At 39.2% G+C, this 19,819-nt stretch overlaps 1 protein-coding gene across 5 annotated transcripts in view; it reads right to left on the reverse strand.

Annotated features, from left to right (window-relative positions):
- The window catches only part of nsd3 (nuclear receptor binding SET domain protein 3), an 89,152-nt gene extending 69,715 nt beyond the window's left edge, over positions 1 to 19,437 (reverse strand). For 2 of the 5 annotated variants that reach the window (XM_078429082.1, XM_078429081.1), the window contains exons 1-2: positions 19,053 to 19,437; positions 9,654 to 10,378 (exon numbers count right to left, since the gene is read on the reverse strand). In XM_078429082.1, coding sequence (XP_078285208.1) covers positions 9,654 to 10,334 — 681 coding nt within the window. In that variant the 5' untranslated portion in view covers positions 10,335 to 10,378; positions 19,053 to 19,437. Of the gene's footprint in view, positions 1 to 9,653; positions 10,379 to 10,939; positions 11,008 to 19,052 lie in introns of all 5 variants that reach the window. The other 3 variants (XM_078429080.1, XM_078429078.1, XM_078429079.1) reach the window with 2 other exon arrangements.
- Positions 19,438 to 19,819: the final 382 nt, after the last annotated feature.

The raw sequence follows: 19,819 nt of genomic DNA on the forward strand, positions 1-19,819 counted from the left end.
TCAGAACTACTGATATTTCTGTCTTTTTTCTGTGTAATTTATTACACTCAAATCCTCATGTTTAAATACCTATCCTGCGATCTAACTGCATGCTCCTTTTCACATCACATTCATATAAGCCTTCTTCAAATTAGCGAAGGCAATTATTCATGGAGTTCCTTAGAAAGTTTTTTTTCCCAAACAAAAAATGGTTGAACATTCTGTCCAAGTACCCTTAAAATTTTTTAAACGTTATTATAGTTTTTAGTTTCTAAAATCCAAAATAATTTTATGGATCACAAAAAGAAAGTTGCATTTAATTTATTTTAAACCCAGCTGAAAATGATTTGACAGGTCAACTTTCTCACATTCCTTATCTTATTTTTAAGATTGTTTCACAGGCCTTCATATACTTCTGCTTATCATTTACTATAATTTCCTTATAACCAATTTACTTCTTCCCAGTTCATTGAATAACCAAATACCTCTATGAATGGGACTATACTAGAACCTCATTTTCTGTTCACTTGCTCATACTTTAATGCAACTTTGAATTTTGAATAATAGGATAATTAACAAAGGTATTATAGAAGTTGATAAGAACTGATAAATCAACCTATTATTTCACATTAGCCATAAAACTAGAAACATCATTCGATTCACCCCTTCCTCATCTTTGCCCATTAGAAAAAAAGAATAGCACTAGCAATTATAGTAATGGAGATATCTGACATAACATTATATTTCAGGATTGGCATGAAAGCAACAGGCAATCAATTTTTTCAAATTATGCACTTTGCAGACTTCAAATAACAGCAAATTGAAAATGTCCCTTCTCCGCCTCTTAATTCTTGTGTGAGTCTCACATGGATTACCTTAGTGTACACTTGGGGTTAGCTGTAACTTGTTAAAGTGACTTTAACCTTTGTCAAAAATATTTTGGTATTTCACTTTTGCAATAAGCATTAATTTTGTTTTTCAAAAGCAGATTTGAAATCCAGCCCACTTTTACTCTGGTTCTATCATTTATTTCCTCAATACCTTGCCTCTTCCCACTGTTGCAGAGAGTTGTGGATGTAGCCCAGTCCATCAGATCATACAGAATGGCTATTATGAGAAATGGTGCACTTGTGTAGTACAGGACATTATTTTGAAATTTAGGTCTAATGTATGTATTACTGAACACATTAGATGGAACTCTGTTTCCCCAATATTTGTGTGTAACCAATGAAAGATTTGGCTGCCAAGATGGCACTACAGCCGACGGCCACCACTGATTTTCAGGTATCCTTGGTTCCAGAGCCTTTCTGGATTATCCATTTTACCAGACTAACAGAGGTCACAGCCTCAGAGAGGAGTCTAACAGTACCAGAACGGTCCACCAAGGCAGCCTAGATATCGGCCCGCACAGTCGGTTATTGGAATGGACCTGCCGACTCAGGCCTGGCCAGAATTCTGTCTGTAGGGGCAAATTCTATGCACCAATCGGCACTGGAAGTCCCAATGAGGTCGGGATAGGCTGTCTCACATTTTCTCACCTAGGTGCCACATTTTTGGAGAGAATTTCAAGTGCGCTCTAGTAATTTTGTCCAGATTATAAGAGGTGCTGGACCACCGGTTGCTGGAAAATAGGTGGTGGACCTGTATTCTATTTCCCCAGAGTTTACTTCTTACACTAAGCATTAAAGATTCTGTTTTCAAATTCTTTGCTTTCAGATGTTTGCTCCGCTTTCCTTAAGATGCTGACTCTTTTTTTTTTTTTTTTTAAGTTCTTTTATTGGCAAGTTTTCATAGAGAACAAAAACTTAAACCGAATCGTCAACTGATATATAGATCTGTACACACCAGCAATTCAACCAGTAGCTCATTGACAAAACTGTTATTAAAATGCAGTTCATGCTTCTGGACTTTAAAAGGATGTTTGATAAAGTGCCACATATTAGATGTCATCACGACCGACCCTTGGCATAAAAGCTGTAACAACATGGATAGAAAATTGGCTAAATGACAAACAGTAGAGTGAACAGTTCTCCCTGACTGGAGTCAAGGAAATTGTGTAATTCCCCAGGGGTCAGTGTGAGGACCATCGCCTTTGTTAATAGTCATTAATGACTTGGATACGGCACAAATTCCAAATTAGCTGATGTCACAAAATCTGTAAGCACAGAGAACTGTGGGGAGAATAGCAATAGATATTAGGAAGGTTGGTAGAATGAGCAGATCCATGGCAGACGAAACTTAAAGTAAAATGCAGAGTGTTAAAAAGTTCCAGTAAGAAGAATGAGGTGAGGCAATATAAAGTGGAAGACATATTCCTAAAAAGGTACAGGAACAAAAGTTTGGAATTATGTGCATGAACTTGAAAGCGGGTGGGCAGGAACAATTAAAAAAGTAGTCAAGATCCTGGGCTTGATACATAGATAAGGAGCCATTGTAAAATACTGGCTCAGCTGTAACTCATGCTGTGCATCTAGTTCTGAATCCCAGTTTTGAAAACATGCGAATCTTGTGGAGGGCGCAGAAAAGATTTATTACAATGATTTCTTGGTTGAGGAACTCTGATTATCATCTTCCAAAATTCTATGGTAGACAACAAATGAAAGAGTAACTCAGCGGGCCAGGCAGCATCTCTGGAGAGAAGGAATAGGTGACATTTCAGAAGGGTCTTGACCCGAAACGTCACCCATTCCTTCTCTCCAGAGATGCTGCCTGGTCCGCTGAGTTACTCCAGCATTTGTTGTCTACTTTCAATTTATACCAGCATCTCCAGTTTTTTTCCCTTCCAAAATTCTATAGAATCTGGAATTGTTATGGTGGATTGGGGGCTAGTACATGTAGTTTTACTGTTTAAGAAAGGAAAAAGCAAAAACCGGAAGCCACTAACCTCTTAGCCGAATATCAGTAATTGGCAAAATGAAAAAGGTAATATCATACTACTTGAAATAATAATACTGAGCAGTGTCAACACATGTCTAGGAAATAAAAATCAAGTTTGGCTAATTTGCTGGAGTTCTTTGAGTAAATAACGTGTAGAATAGATAAGGGGAAAGCAGTGATGTGATTTAGGTTTTCTAAAGGCTTTTCATATGGTGCTACGCAGGAGGTTGGTCAACATGATTAGACTACATGGAATTGGGAATAATGGACTGGTGTGCATTAAGAATTAGTTACCGGTCAAACAGCAAAGGACTAATCTATTAGGTTGGCACAGCATCCTCATGTATGTGTTTTTATTGTCTAAGTGGTGCAGTGGACAGTGGAGAGCAAGTGAGATGGCATTTTCTGTTGGCCTGCTTTGGCAGTAGGCGGTATAATTAGAGTTGCACAAGATTGTTCCCAATGTTCGGGGAGTCCAGAACAAGGGGCCACAGTTTAAGAATAAGGGGTAGGCCATTTAGAACGGAGATGAGGAAGAACTTTTTCAGTCAGAGAGTGGTGAAGGTGTGGAATTCTCTGCCTCAGAAGGCAGTGGAGGCCAGTTCGTTGGATGCTTTCAAGAGAGAGCTAGATAGAGCTCTTAAGGATAGCGGAGTGAGGGGGTATGGGGAGAAGGCAGGAACGGGGTACTGATTGAGAGTGATCAGCCATGATCGCATTGAATGGCGGTGCTGGCTCAAAGGGCTGAATGGCCTACTCCTGCACCTATTGTCTATTGTCTATTCCTTGACACTTTTGTGAATAAGACGTTTTCAGCCAGTGTACTCTGATGGTATTTTGTACTGCAAAGTTACCTCTTTTCCGGTACTTGGATTACTCAAAACAGGATGACAGAAGGTTGGCAAGTAGCTGCAAAGCATTAATTCAATAACATAAAAAAACAGGAGGGCAAAGCAGCAAGACTACATCAGTTAGCAAAATCTCATTTCTTTTAAGGCCAAAAAATACTTTAAACATCAGGTGATGTCACCACATTACAAAAATTTGCATAACATGATTTTTGTACCTTTCTCCTGACACCATACCTTATGATCTATAATTATTGAACCTGTTTGAGTTGTTTTCAAAGTGAGCTATCCCATGTTCAAGGCGAAGTAACATTGACCCACTGCCAACTCCACCACTGTTGAAATATACTCTACTACCTACTCTACTACCACTCAGTCAGTATCAATATTTTACAATTCTATAGGTCCAAACAACTCGTGTGCAAGAAACAGCTCGGACAAGAAAACATTCATTTTAACACATTTTAATAAACATGCCCACCTCGTCCATGCTGACCATGATGCCTACCTGCACCAATCCCATTTGCCTGCACTACGCCTGTATCACCCTCTGGCTTTCCTATTCAAGTACCTGTCCAAAGGCCTCTGGTGTAATTGCATCTGTCTCTACCACCTCCTGTTAGTTTGTTACAGATAATCACCACCCTGTGGAAAAACGTACACTTTAGATCTCTCTTAAATTTCTCCCCCAACTCATCTTATGCTTGTGCCCTCTAGTTCTATGCCCTGTGAAAAAGATTTTATCTATCCTCTTTATGCCACTTACAATTTTATAAATACAAGTCAACCCTCAGCCTCCTATGTACTATGTACTAGAGAATAAAACCAGCCAATCCAATCTCTTTTTGTAACGACAGCATCCTTTCCATGCAACATATTGGTGACGTTTTGCTACACTCTGTCTGTTACTACCACATTCCACCTGTAGTGTCGTGACCAGAACAAAAATAATACACTAAGTACAATCTAATCAATGTTTTGTACAGCTACAACATGATGGCCCAACCCTTGTACTCAGCCTATGAGGCAAGCACACCAATTACCCTTGTAACTACCCTATTCACCAGAGTCACCACTTTCAGAGAACCATGGACTTGCACCCCAAGGTTGTTGTACATCAATGCTTCCAAGCTCTGTGCTATTAACTCTATACGTCTTGTCAGAATTTGACTTCCCAAAGTGCATTACCTCACACTTGTCTAAATTAAATTCGATCTTCCATCTTCCATCATTCTACCACCTTTACAATTGTTTTATGTTCCAAAGGTACCCTTAGACAACCATTGTTGCAATGTACCACTCCATCAATTTGTGTGCTTTCTGCAAACTTACTAAATTACACCATTTACATTCTCATCCACATAATTTATATTTATTGCAAACAACAAAGATCTCAGCATGAACCCCCTATCGCAGACTTCCAGTCAAAAAAACAACCAAGCACCACTACCCTTGGCCTCCTATCACCCAACCAATTATGGATCCAGTTTGCCAACATGCCTCAGACTCCTCGAATCAGCCTTCTGGACCATCCTACCATGTAGGATGCAAACCACATTTATCACTCTGCCCTTATCAATCTTCCTGGTCAATCAGATTTGTGAAACATAATTTTCCCTACACAAAACCATGTTGACTTCTTCTAATCAGTTTCCAAGTTAACATCACCCTGTCCCTCAGAATCTTTTAATAACTTCCCTACTTTTGATGTAAAGCTTACCAGCCTGTAGTTTCCAAGCTTATCCCCTTTTAAACAATAGGTCAACACTTGCTATCCTCTAGTTTCCTGACACCCCAACTATTGCTAACAAAGATGAATATAGTCTCAGCCTCCTCCCTTACTTCCATCAGCATCCTGGGATAGATCCTGTCAGAACCTGGTGATCTACCCACCCTAATGTGCTCCAAATTTTCCAGCACTGCCTCTTTCTTGATACAGATGTGCTCCAGAATATCAGCATATCCCTCCCTTAACCCCCCGGCCTCCATGTCCTTCTCCCTCGTGAAGACCAGCGAGGCATGTCATTAGAAATCTTTTACAAACATTCCATCCCGTTTAATCCTTTAGGGTTGCCATGCCCATTCACTATTAAAACACCTTGTTTAAATCTTACACCTTTTAATTATGTTTAATTCTCATTCGATTCACCCCATACTTAGTTTTTCAAAAGGTCCCTTCCCTGTTCATGTCAATGTTAATGTCATTCAACAAATACTGTTCGATAGCATTAGAAAGAATGCAAAGCTGAAATGTATTCCTTTTCCAGAATCAATGCAACAAAATACAAAATAATTTTAGGAAAGGTAAGAATAGCCCTCAGTAAGAAGTTACTTCAAACTTGATATACTTCCAGGCATGCTTTCTTGATGCTGCCTGTGGTACAGCACACAATCAAACAGGCCTAATGTAGATCATAAAACAATGTGCTGTGGTAACTCAGCGGCTTAAGCAGCAGACCCTTTCCCTCCACAGATGCTGTCTGACCTGCTGAATTGCTCCAGCACTTTGTTTTTTTGCTCAAGCTTGCAGCACCTGCAGCTTCTTGTCTCCAGCCCAAACATAGATGATTTATGGTGTCTCTCAAATTAATCTCGGCTAAAGGACCACAATTGGCCTTAGGATCCTGAAATTCAGCAGCAAGGAAGAAATTTTCCAAGGGAGGGGAAAGTATGAAAAAGGTTGGCAGGATTAAAAATTTCATAATTATTCGCTATTTGGCTTATCAAAATTAGATTGGCATGATGGCACAGTGGCGCAATGGTAGATTGGTGCCTTACAGTGCCGGCGTCCTGGGTTTGAACCCAACTATGGGTACTGTCTGTACGGAGTTTGTACGTTCTCCCTGTGACCAGTGGGTTTTCGCTGGGTGCTACAGTTTCCTCCAACACCCCAAAGACATGCGGGTTTGTAGGGCAATCGAGTTCTATAAATTGTCCCTAATGTGTAGGATAGTGGGGGAATTGTTGGTCATTCCACGCTGTATCTCTAAACTGAACTAATTTTGTTTATTGGTTATGTCCCCATTCTCCGCAATTATAATAGTTCATTTTTCAGTTCTGACCATACTACTAAAAATGTAGTGACCAATGATAAAAATAATTCAACGGTTTGCTTCATAAACCACAATTGCTTCACAAAACATAACTGCTCACAAAGACTGCTACTTATCGTAAAGGTGCAAACACAAAGTATTGAAAATGGCTCCTACCCGAATAACGTTTTACCAAAGCAACTTCCACAAAATAAAAAGATGTTGAATACCAAAATCTTACTGTCACTCATTGCAGAAAAAAATGAAGAGATTTACAAATAGTCGTTCATCTCATCCTCCCAGGAACCAAAACAGAGTTAAGCAAAAGGCTTCAGTTCCACTTATAGTGCGAGAAGTTTGGACTTCCAAAAATCACAAAATACAGAACAAAATAAAGGAGCCTGCAGTGGAATTCAGAACAAGTAGCTTTAAGCTATAGCAAAGCATCCTCAATCGATTAGGATAGGTCTTAAATCCACATCTGTCCTTCCCAGATTTATAGTGGTGCATTCAGCTTCTCCACAACCCAGAAGCAAAGCTATAGTGCAGAAAAAAAACCTTGAGTACGTGCAAGCAATCACTCTGCATTATTACTTTGAAGAATGTCTTGGAATGAATCTTTAGTCATCACTTGCGGCACAACAGCAATACATTTGCAGTTCAAACATTTTCACGCACATCGCAAGAATGTCTCAACCTTTCTTGTGACGCAAAAGGACATTACTTCACAAGAAAACAAAACTCAATGTGCAAAACAAACAATTATATCGGTCAATAAAAAGGATATTCCAAAATTTTGTCACAGTTTGAAACAATCGAGAATTATTTCATTCCACACCATGTCTCAACAATGCAGTACTCACTTTATTTTTTTTCTAATGTCATTCATTATTTTTGAAATGTTCATTCTCAACAATTAACCTTGATGACATTTTGCATTGATACTTCATAACAGAAGTACAATACATTGCTACACTTCACCACCTTAAACCTAGCATCTATATCTGCTTTGAAGCTGACTCAGAAACGACGTGAAATACAGCCTTCCTCTTGGATGATGATGTAATCTGGAGCAACAAAAAAAAACCCAAACTGCTGGAGGAACTCAGCAGATCGAGCAGCATCTGTGGAGGCAACAGGATAGTTGACATTCAGGTCAACACCCTGCATCAGGACTTTCTCTTGGAGAAATTTATATTGCTCAATGATCAGATCTCGTGGTAATATGTCAATCTGTATTTTCGCCATAACTGCAGTGAGAGGAAGTTAAATACTTCTGAACTACATACAATGGAGAAAAGTGTGCTATTACTGCCTCCCATATTTCTTTCAACCAACAGCTTTTTTGACAGCATCCTTGTGATGAACAAAATGAATCACCAACTAGAGAGCAGTCCCAATCTACTATCTACCACATTGGAGACCCTCAGACTATCTTTAATCGGACTTTACCTTTCACTAAACATTATTCCTCTTAACCTGTATCTGTACACTGTGGATGATTTCATTGTAATCAAGTATTGTTTGTCACTGACTGGATAGAACACAACAAAAAAGCTTTCCACTGTACCTCAGTACACGTGACAATAAACTAAACCAATATGCTTAATCCAAAGGAGGACTGTCACTTTAAGCAACTTCTTATAAATGCAATGGAAAGGGCATGGACGCAATCTAATAGTTAAAACAGATACTGGCTTGTAAAAAATAAAATCTGACAACATGTTCAAAACATTGAATAATACACAAGCACGTTGGTACATAAGAATCCCATTTGAGGTATAATCAAGGTGTAGTACCGCAGAATTGTGTACAAAGGTTCAATCCACTTCTCTTATTCACACCAAACAGGGAAACATTTTTTTCCGAGATGGAGTTAATGAAGTGTGGCCTGCTTGGTATCCAATTAAGACATAGACTGTTGAATGGAAACAAAAGCCTGCATTTTTTTTAATGCCTATAATACACAAAATGCCCCTTGGTGTTTAACAAGGTTTATTGTCACATGCACTGAGGTACAGTGAAAAGTTTTGTTTTGCGTGCTACCCATTCAAATCGGATAATGCTGTATTTATCTACAATCGAGCTAAACTCAAGTCCAACAGATAGAGCAAAGGGAAGAGGTAGGGTGGAGATCATCAGAAAAATAATTGACACCAAGGGTAGTGGAACAGATATCCAAAGCCCTGTCCAAAAGATCAGTTTGAGGTCTTGTAGAAGCAGGAATTGAGAGGTTTGGGGAGGAATAACCTGGATAGCTGAAAGGTAAAGGGAATAGGGAGGGTGCCCAAGAGAACTGGAGATAAATAATTTGTAGAGGGTTGTATTACGGGTTATTTATAAGTTGTGAGGTTCGAGGTGGAGGGTATTGTCAACATGGCCATCACTGTCATTCTATGTTCCATATTGTGAATAAATCTCTATGTTCCTAGATCAAGGGTCAATGTAGGTCATCAATCATCAGAAGTGATAATAACAAGTAGAGAGATACAAGATCAATAAAGAAGGGGGAAAAAAAGTGCTAGTTCAGAAGAAAGGTCACTTCAAAATACACTCTGACTGGACATGAATGTAATGAGATGAAGGAAGGACTACTCTAAATAAAGAAAAGGCCCAGAATGTAATAACAAGGAACAGCAGATGCTGGTTTATACCAAAGGTAGACACAAAATGCTGGAGTCACTCAGTGGGTCAGGCAGATCTCTGGAGAAATGGCTTAGAATGGTTTGTTCAATTGTGCCAAAGAATTCTGACAGGCTCTAGTAGTAAATAAAATGAATTTTAAAACAAATACAGTAAGGAACAAATATTTCACCTGATTGGAAAACCGCTTTGAATGTTTACGGAACCAAACACCAAGAGGAACAAGAAAATTACGTTACAATTTCTGGGATATTTGACCAAAGTGAGGCTGTACCTTATTTACAGAGCTTCCACAGTGCGTCTTGCTTTCCACATGCTCCACCTTGATGGCTTTATGTTCCTGCCTCTCAGTACTGACAGAGTCATGTTTACTTCTCTTCTTTTTCTCCCTTTTTTGTTTGCGAGCCATTGCGGATTCAGCAGCCAGAGCCTGCTGCTCATTGAGAAGATCTCCGCAAAGCGAGGACTCAAATAGCGTCTTCCCATTGTGGTAAGTTTTAGTTATTCGCAGCTTGATCTCTGGAGAGCCCGTCTTCTTCGGAGTCACAGGTTCAGGAACAGGCGGAGAGGGCACTTTCTCCTGGATTTCCGGCTGTTTGACCAAGTAGTTTTCCCCCAAGTAAAAGTCACTGGAGCCAAAATTCCTATAAGTGCCGTAACCATTGACAGAGCCATTGGGGAGTTGGGAATATGCTGGGTATTTTCCTGGTGATTCATACATATTAACAGTCGAGTAACCATTGGTAACTGGTGGAATAGTATCAGCTCCAGAAGCAGGATAGGTAAAGCCTTGTTGTAGGGAAGCCTCATACGATTGCCCTCTGTCTTCCCCAATGCCACCGCTGGCATTCAGGACGTCAGGAACCTGCCTCATATTGGCTGAATCAATAAGTTGTTGTGGCAGTTGAATCGTGTTTCCCATGATACCTTTCATGAATGTGAAGGAGAAATCCATCGTGTTGCCCCAGCATCCTCAACTTTCCCTCTCTCCTGTTGAGCCTGTGGAATAATGAGAAATTTTCAGTGTTAAAATTCACCCACTGTGAGCCGAACAAGCTGTAACTCGCAACAACGTTCCAGCAATATTAAGATATGCACAACATAACCCACAACTCCACATCTATTCACCAAATTCACAGCATTACACAAGTCAACCAAAATTATTTTGACTGATTTTGACGTGTATTTCCTGAATGCTCCAAGTCTTCCATTATATTCCAGATCTTTCTAAAAATAATTAAACCTCAACCCCGACATGTGATAGGAAAATTCTATGAATTATCATTTAAACAAAAGATGCAAAGTACGATGTAAAACTTTAAAACTCTATTAAGGGTAATAATACAGCAAATTATTATTCATAAGAAACGCTGGGCATTCAGAAATGCTGGGTACTCATAAGAAAACTGCTTCCTAAATACAAGCAATCTGGGACTTTTTCCTACATCAAAGATATTATACAAATGTTTATGCCATTTAATTCCATTTCTTGGCTCTGCACATATCTTTTTACGTTGGTCTTATTCTAGTACTCTCTATTTAATGGTCTACTTCACTCACCTTCTAATGCTTTATGTTGTAAAGTTGCCCACATGACAGAAAATGGGTGGACCGCTCCATCTAATCTCCTGAAATTTAAGCCATTTTTTCTTATATCATAACCAACAGAAATTAGAGCAGATATTCAAACACTTAAAAATTCTGAATGTTTCTTTTAGATATCTGCACCTCCACCCCTTTTACTCTTTCAACATTTTGCGCCAATATGTACATGTTTTCCCTGAGAGAAATACCATCTCATATTACTCTTGGGAAACTACACTGTCCATTGCCAAATCATTCTTCTTCTCACAGGGAACTTGACACTCTGCAAAGCTTACAAATGCAGTTAAAATGAAAAAAAAAAAAGAAAAAGATGTCCTGGGCCTCTTCCAGTCAGATTGAGGCCCAGCGCAAATTGGGGAAACAGCACCTAATTTTCTGCTTGGGCAGCTTACACCCCAGCGATATGAATATTGACTTCTCTAACTTCAAGTAGCCCTTGGTTTCCCTCTCTCTCCATCCCTCCCCAGTTCTCCGACCAGTCTAACTGTCCTGATTAAATTTTATCTCTGCATGCTTTGTTGTCACCTTCTCCTAGCTAACAATGATCTATTCTACATTTTTGGCCTACATCCCCTTTGATGTCTTATTTTCACACCTGGTTTCCATATCTCTGTGTCTCCATTTCCCCCAACTATCAGTCAGAAGAAGGGTCTCGACCTGAAATGTCACCCATTCTTTCTGTCCAGAGATACTGCCTGTCCCGCTGAGTTACTCCAGCATTTTGGGTCTATCTGCAGCAAACTGACTGCTTGCTCTGCTCCATTGTCACTGATGTGCAAGTGATTGTGATATGGCAGAATCTGCGTGGTTACAGCTTTCTTCACCTACATGCATAACCATAAGCAAAGGGAAACACCAAAGATCAAACCATCAGGTACAAGATGCACAGCAGACTACAGAATAACTGAGATCAAAAACACATAGTATGAGGAAAGAGTGAACAAGAAAGTCTTCCATGGCAAAATTATTCAAAACAACATGGTACACTGTTACAGGAATGTATGCTTTATATACAATTAGTCTCAAGTTATAAACTCAGGGGAAACTATGCATCATGAGTGGCCAAGTTTTAAATGGGGAGTAGAAGACTTTAATGCGCACTTGCACAGGTGAGTCGCGGGATGAGTAAGTATTCCATCATCTCAGAAGTTCTGTTGATAGTGTGACTTTATTCATGTGATTTTCAGTTTGTGTGTGGACACCCAAACAATATACTGCTGAGGTTAAAAAGTTGTGAAACTCTGTTCACATTTACACTCCCATAAAACAAAATATTAACACAATATCAGAGAAAAAATAAAAAATGTTATGCCCAAGAGTAACAGGCCAAGGCATTTATCAATTACTGAAAATAATTTAAAACCACATTCCCAGAGCACCTACGATCCTCATTATCAGAAGCATTTTAGCCCAGAGGAAACACCCCAAGAATCAGTGACGTAGGAACCTGATGTTTAATGGAAGGAAGTGATTTGTGACTGCCATTCAAAATGGGAGTTTTCTTTAGCTGAATCGCTGATTTACAGTAAAGCAGCTAGCATTGTCCTGACATTTTTTGATCATGGGAAACGCAGAGAAGAGCTTGTTGAAGGGAAGAGGGGTGATAGAAAGGAAAATATAGAAATTATATAAATATATATATCTCTTCCTTTAAATATTTAATAATAATTTTCAAAAGGAGAAACTGGAACATATCGCTTTTTCAACTGCCAGATAATAAAACAGGAAATCAAAATAAAATGAAAATGCACGCAGCGTGTTTTATGCACTGGTTGAAGGTGATAAGACTCGAGATAAAAATCACTGGTGAACATTTTCTGCAAATCCCTGACAAGGCACTTCAGAAGCAGACTCCTTATCAAAACATTTCTAAGCAGTTTTGTGGAATCAGTGCACTTCCTTTTCCATTCCACAAGACATGCCTTTGCAGTCAATTTCATGCCGTAGATGCAAGAAAAACTGCCGAGAACCTTTGCTATTTTTACAATGACAGCAATTACCAACTTCACGGGACCATTTATGCAACAACGGTGTAGCTATAATCCGATAAGGAGTTTCAGAAAATGTAATATATCAGCTGTCAATCTTATTCCATTATCAATGAGAAAACTGATGTAAAGGAAAATTAAATTTCAAATGTGAAATTCTAAAATGCTCCCTTCAAAATTAAAACAAAAATCACTGTTAGAAATGACTAATTTTGCAAATACAAAGGTAGTTGTAGGCATTTTCAACACATTATAGTTGACAAATCAAATTCCAGAATATGGCCTTTTCATACTGCATTAAACTCTGCCAATACATCTTCCATCATTTTCAAATATGCAGTTCCTTTCATAATTATATATCAGCAATAATGCAAAGTAGTGTATGAACAATATTTTAGATAAGCACAAAAGTGCTTTTCATTTTGTTTCTTCTCTCAAAATAAAGTGAAGCTTGACTTGCATATGTTAAGTTTCATTCAGACCACCATTCCATATTGTCATTTGTACAGAAATCCCCAATGACCTTATTTGGGCACATCCCTCATCCAGAGATCTAATGGGTAAATGCACCAGTCCCCAGATATCTGGAAAGTACACAGACTAATCAATGCAAAGATGCCTTATTCAAAATGTAATGATAACTTACTTAAGAGCTACTAAATTTATATTTCCCCAGTAAGTCAAGCTTTGGGGCAATTATATTTCCTTTTTATGCAACTTGGAATTACTGTTAGGAAATCCAGGTTTAGAGATAGAAGCACTTGGTCTCACAGGAGGGATCCTGTGGTTATAAATAACTTTTGGAAATCCAACTCATTCTCCGATTCTTTTTTAAAGTATTTTTCAAACTGGTAATAATAATAATAAGAATAATAATAATAATAAGAATAATAATGTTTTGGAGTATTCATTAATAGCTAGATAGTATATATTCCTTTAGTTTAATTATTTGCAGTGTTCGGGTGATTATTCAATGAAAAGAAAGAATTATTGCAAATATATGTAGAGTGAAATAATGTGGTTTACTATGGAAAACAGAAGTTTCTGACTTAGAGAAATCGGCTTATGGACAGTTCTCGGGAACAGATCCCCAAGTAACCTAGGGACTACTGCCTGTATCCTCCCACTATACTCTGTCCTGATGCAGGATCTTGATCTTCCATTTGCATCTACAGACACTATTCAACCAGCTGAGTTCCTCTTGCAGTTTATTTTTTACTCTAAATCCAATACTAATTGGGTGGAAGTGATAGCAGTTGCATTATAGCAGGATTAGGGGTTCGAAAGTGATTGGGGTAAAATAAAAAATGCAGGCCTTGTTCTGCTGATCATGGCAGCTCCTGCAGCAACACTATAGTTATATTGAAATTAGGTTCTTCAATAAGAGGCAGGGACTTCAGGAGGGAGGAGAGAAAATTGGATTGTGAAGAGAGCGGGGGTTGGGGAGGGAGAAAGGAAACAAAATTGGAAAACCTTAGACAGCTGAAAGCTACAAGGAGACACATCACCACATAATAATAATGCAAATTGATGGTTTGCTTCAGTGAGCAACACTTGCATTCTGTGGTGTAAAACAGAATCCAAAAGAGAAATTAAAACATTCGAAGCACTGCAAGGCATCAAGAAAATGCTTGTAAACAACTCTTTTATGTCAAATAAGAAAATGTTTCTTCACCACTGTTTGCCTTCTGTGAACAGAAAATACTCTTGCTAAAGGTCTTGTTTCTTCTGACAGTGCATTTTCTCTGCCCAATAGGGTGGGGGTGGTGGGGGTAGGGAGGGGTTGGGGGGGGGGGTAGGGAGGGGTTGGGTAGGGAGGGGTTGGGGGGGGGGTAGGGAGGGGTTTGGGGGGGGGGGGGGTAGGGAGGGGTTGGGGGGGGGGTAGGGAGGGGTTGGGGGGGGGTAGGGAGGGGTTGGGGGGGGGTAGGGAGGGGTTGGGTGGGTGCAAAGAGCTGCTCAATGGTTTGTGTTATACAGCTGAACTACACAGAATGACTCAGCTGCTCATATTCTCTCCCTCTCTCCCAAAAAGGGACCAAGAACAAGGGCATGCATGTTTTCCCGAGCATGAAGCCACATCCTTCCAGATCACCTGCCCTATTCAACCACAACATTTTTCAGTAGCAAAGGTGGAGCGGATAGACCAAAACCTCAGCTGCATTCTTCTCCTTGGAATGAAACAAAAACTAAAATTGGCCCTCTCGTAAGATAACTGGGAAGCATTTGAAATTGTGAGAATGCACAACTGTACTACTTTGGCTTTGGATGCTTAAGCCAGATATCACAACATACTCAACAAAATTTTAAAACATATTACAATGTGAAAAATAAAGTTTGTTATTTTTTTTAAATTGGGATCACAGTCAAAGCGTCTTTGAGTATATGAAAAGCGCTATATAAATAAAATGTATTAAATATTTTTCACTTTGCAAATCTCAAATAACAAATAATGTCTAAAATTCATTGCTTTGCCTTGAAGAAAACAGCCAGACAGCCTGAATTGGAGGTGAAAAAACACGCCTACAGCTTCACTGGTTTTGATAATACCTTTTTGGACAAGCTAATATTGAAAAAGCTTTTATCAATTTAGTAATCACCTGCAGCCAGTCTGTAAAGAATTTTAATCATTTTACAACAATGATGCTTCTCCAGGAAGCTAAATTAGACACACTCAGTTTTTTTAAATTAAATTTCAAGATATCATTTTACTTTCTCTGATCAACAGTGACACTTCATTCCACAATATTAAAGGATTTATTGAATACTAAAATCTGTCAAAGTGCAGAATTTGGGAAGAGACCTCAATGCTCCATTTCCCCTCCCCAAATACTCTCACAGAAGAGCCATAACTGCAAGGTAAGACTAGGCTCAATATCACCTCATGACAACTACCATCCCTCATGGGCAACCTGGATGACATACATCCATTTCCAATGTCATCAGTAAAACATCGTTTGTGTACTAAACATTACATTTAGTCAGTCTGAAGAAGGGTCTCGACCCGAAACGTTACCCATTCCTTCTCTCCTGAGACGCTGCCTGACTCGCTGAGTTACTCCAGCATTTTGTGTCTACCTTCACATTACATTTAGTCATATCTACAATGCATGCCAAAGAGATAGTAAGTGGTAAAGATACCTATAGTTGTTTTGCCAAGAATACTGCATACTGATCTTATTCTCCCTAGATAAATATCTTGTGGAAATCAGGAAGTGATAAATTTTATTTATGACAAAGCAAAACTACCATAAAACTATTTTTTTCTTAATGTGATGATTAATGTCACCAAGGAAAACTGGAATGAAATCTGAATAACTTGCATCTTCACATGAATTGTTCAAAAGTATTCATGACAAAAAAACACAAAATTCCTCATGTGTTTATTCAGAACCAAGTAAAGTCAGCAAAACTTAAAAGAAAATAATTGGATAACCAAAAGGGCACAGATAATTAAGGAATGAAAATGGATCTTTTCATTAAAATCGTTTCCTGCTATATGGGTTTCCTGTCATGATAAACAAAAATTGTTACCAATTCTATAGTAATGAAAGAAGTTGTAAAGCTATTAGTGAGTATAATAACTAATATAAAACACCACATAAAAGGATAGCAGTGCTCAAGGACACAAAGGGACCCAATCAAAATTGGACATTGCACAGAAAAATATACGGTTAGAAGTAGAGGAAAGTCTAGCCATGGTCTTTCAGTTTCCCAAGGGTGCAAAAGAGGTGCAAGGGAACTGAATGATCATAGATGTTACACTCCTATTCTTAAAAGGAGAAAATGGCTCAACAAGCTTGAGGCAGTTCCACCAATGTAGACTAAGGAAATTTGATAAAATAATTCACATTGAAATTTATCAATACAATAAAATTATTAATATGTGACAAAACTAATTTTTTGCTTTTTGATAGAATTGTGATCAGTTTTGATATCTCCCGGTTGCTAGACACTTTAATTCTCTTTCCCATCCCTATACAGACCTTTATGTCCTCGGTCTCCTCCATTGTCAGAGTGAGGCTAAACACAAACTGGAGGAACAGCATCTCATATTTTGCTTGGGCAGCTTGCAGCCCAGTGGTATGAATATTGATTTATCTCACTTCAGGTAGCCCCAGCATTCCCTCTCTCTATCCCTCCCCCACCCAACTCGCACTAGCTTCTCATTTTCACACTACAAAAAGCTTACAATGGCCTATTTCCTTTATCATAGTTATTGTTTTGCATATCTTTCATTCATTGTTCTTTATCTCTCCACATCACCATCTATATCTCTCATTTCTCTTAACCCTAACCAGTCTGAAACAGGGTCTCGACCCAAAATGTCACCCATTCCTTCTCTCCAGAGATGCTGCCTGTCCCGCTGAGTTACTCCAGCTTTTTGTGTCTATCTTTGATAGATGGGTTTTGAAAATTGCTTTGATATTACAGAATTTGATAAGACATGTTAGTGAAATGGAAGTCCAAGGAGTTAAAGGGGAGATGGCAGCATGAACAGTAAATCCTGACATAAATTGAAGAGTTGTAAGGAAGAGTTTTATTTTCATGTTGATGAACAATATTACATCTGTGCTCCTTTAAATAAGCTGAACTTGGACATACCATGCATAATTGGAAAGTCTGCAGAGATACAAAACTCAGAAATACATTAGATGGTGAGGAAAATAATAGCAGATACATAAGAATAAAAGTTAATGTATATAACATATAATGAGACATTTTGTAAAGAAAAGGGCAATACAAATATGTCCAAAATTATTTAAAATTATGGTCTGGAAGATGAACTGTCATTATACATACACAAACATGAAGGTGGCTTAAAAAAATGCCTATTAAAAGATACTCAGCATCCTTGACCTTAGCGATGCATAGATTAAAAGGCAAACTGTGCTAAACTTTCTAAACCACTTGTTCAGGTGTCAACTACAACATGACCTTTGACTCTAGATAGAATGCTTCAGGAAGGATGGCAAGGCCTTGGAAAAAGTTTGGATGTGATTTACTACAATGGTACCAAGGATGAAGGACTTTGGTTCAGTACATTGACTGAAAACGACAAGTTTGTTCATGAAACAGTAAAGGTCAAGTGGAGACCTTATCAAAATTGTTTTAACTATAAAGATCTTTGAAAGATTACATAGTGAGAAATAGTTTTACCCAGCACGAGGGTGGGTAGACCAAAGACAGAAATTTACTATAACTGGCAAAGTGACCAGAGGGAAATAAAATTATTTGTAAGGTTTATAATGTAGAGTCTAGCCTGAAGAAGTACTGGAAGCAGATTTTAAAATTATATCTTAAGGGATATGAATAACTACTGAAGAGCAAAATTCTGCAGGTACATGCAAGCAAATAGGTCTGTTGACACCGTTCTTGCAATTAGGTACTTTAAGGCAAGTGGTTTCTTGTTTTGCTTACTTTTAAAAAGATAGGCACAAAATAGAATGTTACATAAAGCTACTCAAGCTCATACATATACAACTGCAACAGAAAATATAATTTAATTTCATAAACATCTTTCACTCTACCATTCTTTTGGCCTAAATGACATTAACAGTTAGCATTCCATTTGCAGTCCTTCTTAAATTTCATTCTGATTAACATGAACAGCAAAAGTGAAGGACGTCAGAGCATCACCTGGCAGAAGCACTTATCTGAATAATCTAACAGGCATAATAGATCTTTCCCCAGACAATTCTGGCAACATATTTAAATAGCAATTCAAACGAGAAAGCAAGACAGGAATCTTAAATCTCTTGTAGGGCAAGAGGGAGGAAAAAATGTTGATCACCCGGAGAAAAAAAATATTATTATTAAGCTTTTGATATAAAACTGCAACTTCATTTTGTCCCCCAGTTAGCAAGAAAGAGGCAAGTAGCAGCAATATGGCTGCCATAGGCCTTTTAAATCTAGCACTGTAACCTCCCTTCTCCATCCTCACCCCAATAAGAAAAACAATCCCAACGCTACTGAGATGTTTACTAAGAAAGATTTTAATGGTACAGCGTGTATATGTGAGTGAGGGGGAGGGACGGAGAGGTGGGAACGATGATTAAGACAAATGAGGTTGTAAATACTACCTGAGGTTTGTTCCATTCTAATCACACCCAGTGAGGCTCAGCTTGATGGGGATTCACACTAGATTAGTCCAGTAAGGGGGACAGGATGTCCAGGCCGCTTCCAGTTTAAAAGGAACTGCTCAGACAGTGCCTCAGCTCCGCTGTTGCTGAGCTGCCTGGCTCTCCATTTGGGCGGGGATGACGGTGCCGGCTGTGCGTTGCTAAGGAACGGAACGGAGGGGAGGAGAGGCTCGGCCAGGCCGGGCCAGGCGCGGAGCTCAGGCTCTGGGGCCGCCGCTCGCCAGGTTGTTATTGCCCTTTCTCTAGCTGCCGCACAAAGGCCCCGGCGGCGCGTTCAGCGCCGAAAACGCCGCGCTGCCATTTGCTGCGGGGCTCTGCACAGGCCGCTCGGCTTCACGGGAGATGTAGTTCCTCTGCTCCCCGCAGGACTGGATGTAGTTCCTCTGCTCCCCGCAGGACTGGATGTAGTTCCTCTGCTCCCCGCAGGACTGGATGTAGTTCCTCTGCTCCCCGCAGCGCCAAAATCTCCCCCACCCCTTACTGCCATTGGCCCTAGCGCTCTGCACAGCCTGCTAGGCAGCATGTAGTTCAGCTGCTCCTCTAATACTTTTCTCTCTCTTACATATACAATTTTACATTTCTCTCTAGCACCACTGAAAATTCTCACAAGCACACCACGTCCTTACTCTGACACACGCCTTATAAACAATAGACATTAGGTGCAGGAGGAGGCCATTTGGCCCTTTGAACCAGCACCACTATTCAAT

This window comes from Rhinoraja longicauda, chromosome 36 (assembly GCF_053455715.1).
Source record: "Rhinoraja longicauda isolate Sanriku21f chromosome 36, sRhiLon1.1, whole genome shotgun sequence".
Classification (NCBI taxonomy): Eukaryota; Metazoa; Chordata; class Chondrichthyes; order Rajiformes; family Arhynchobatidae; genus Rhinoraja; species Rhinoraja longicauda.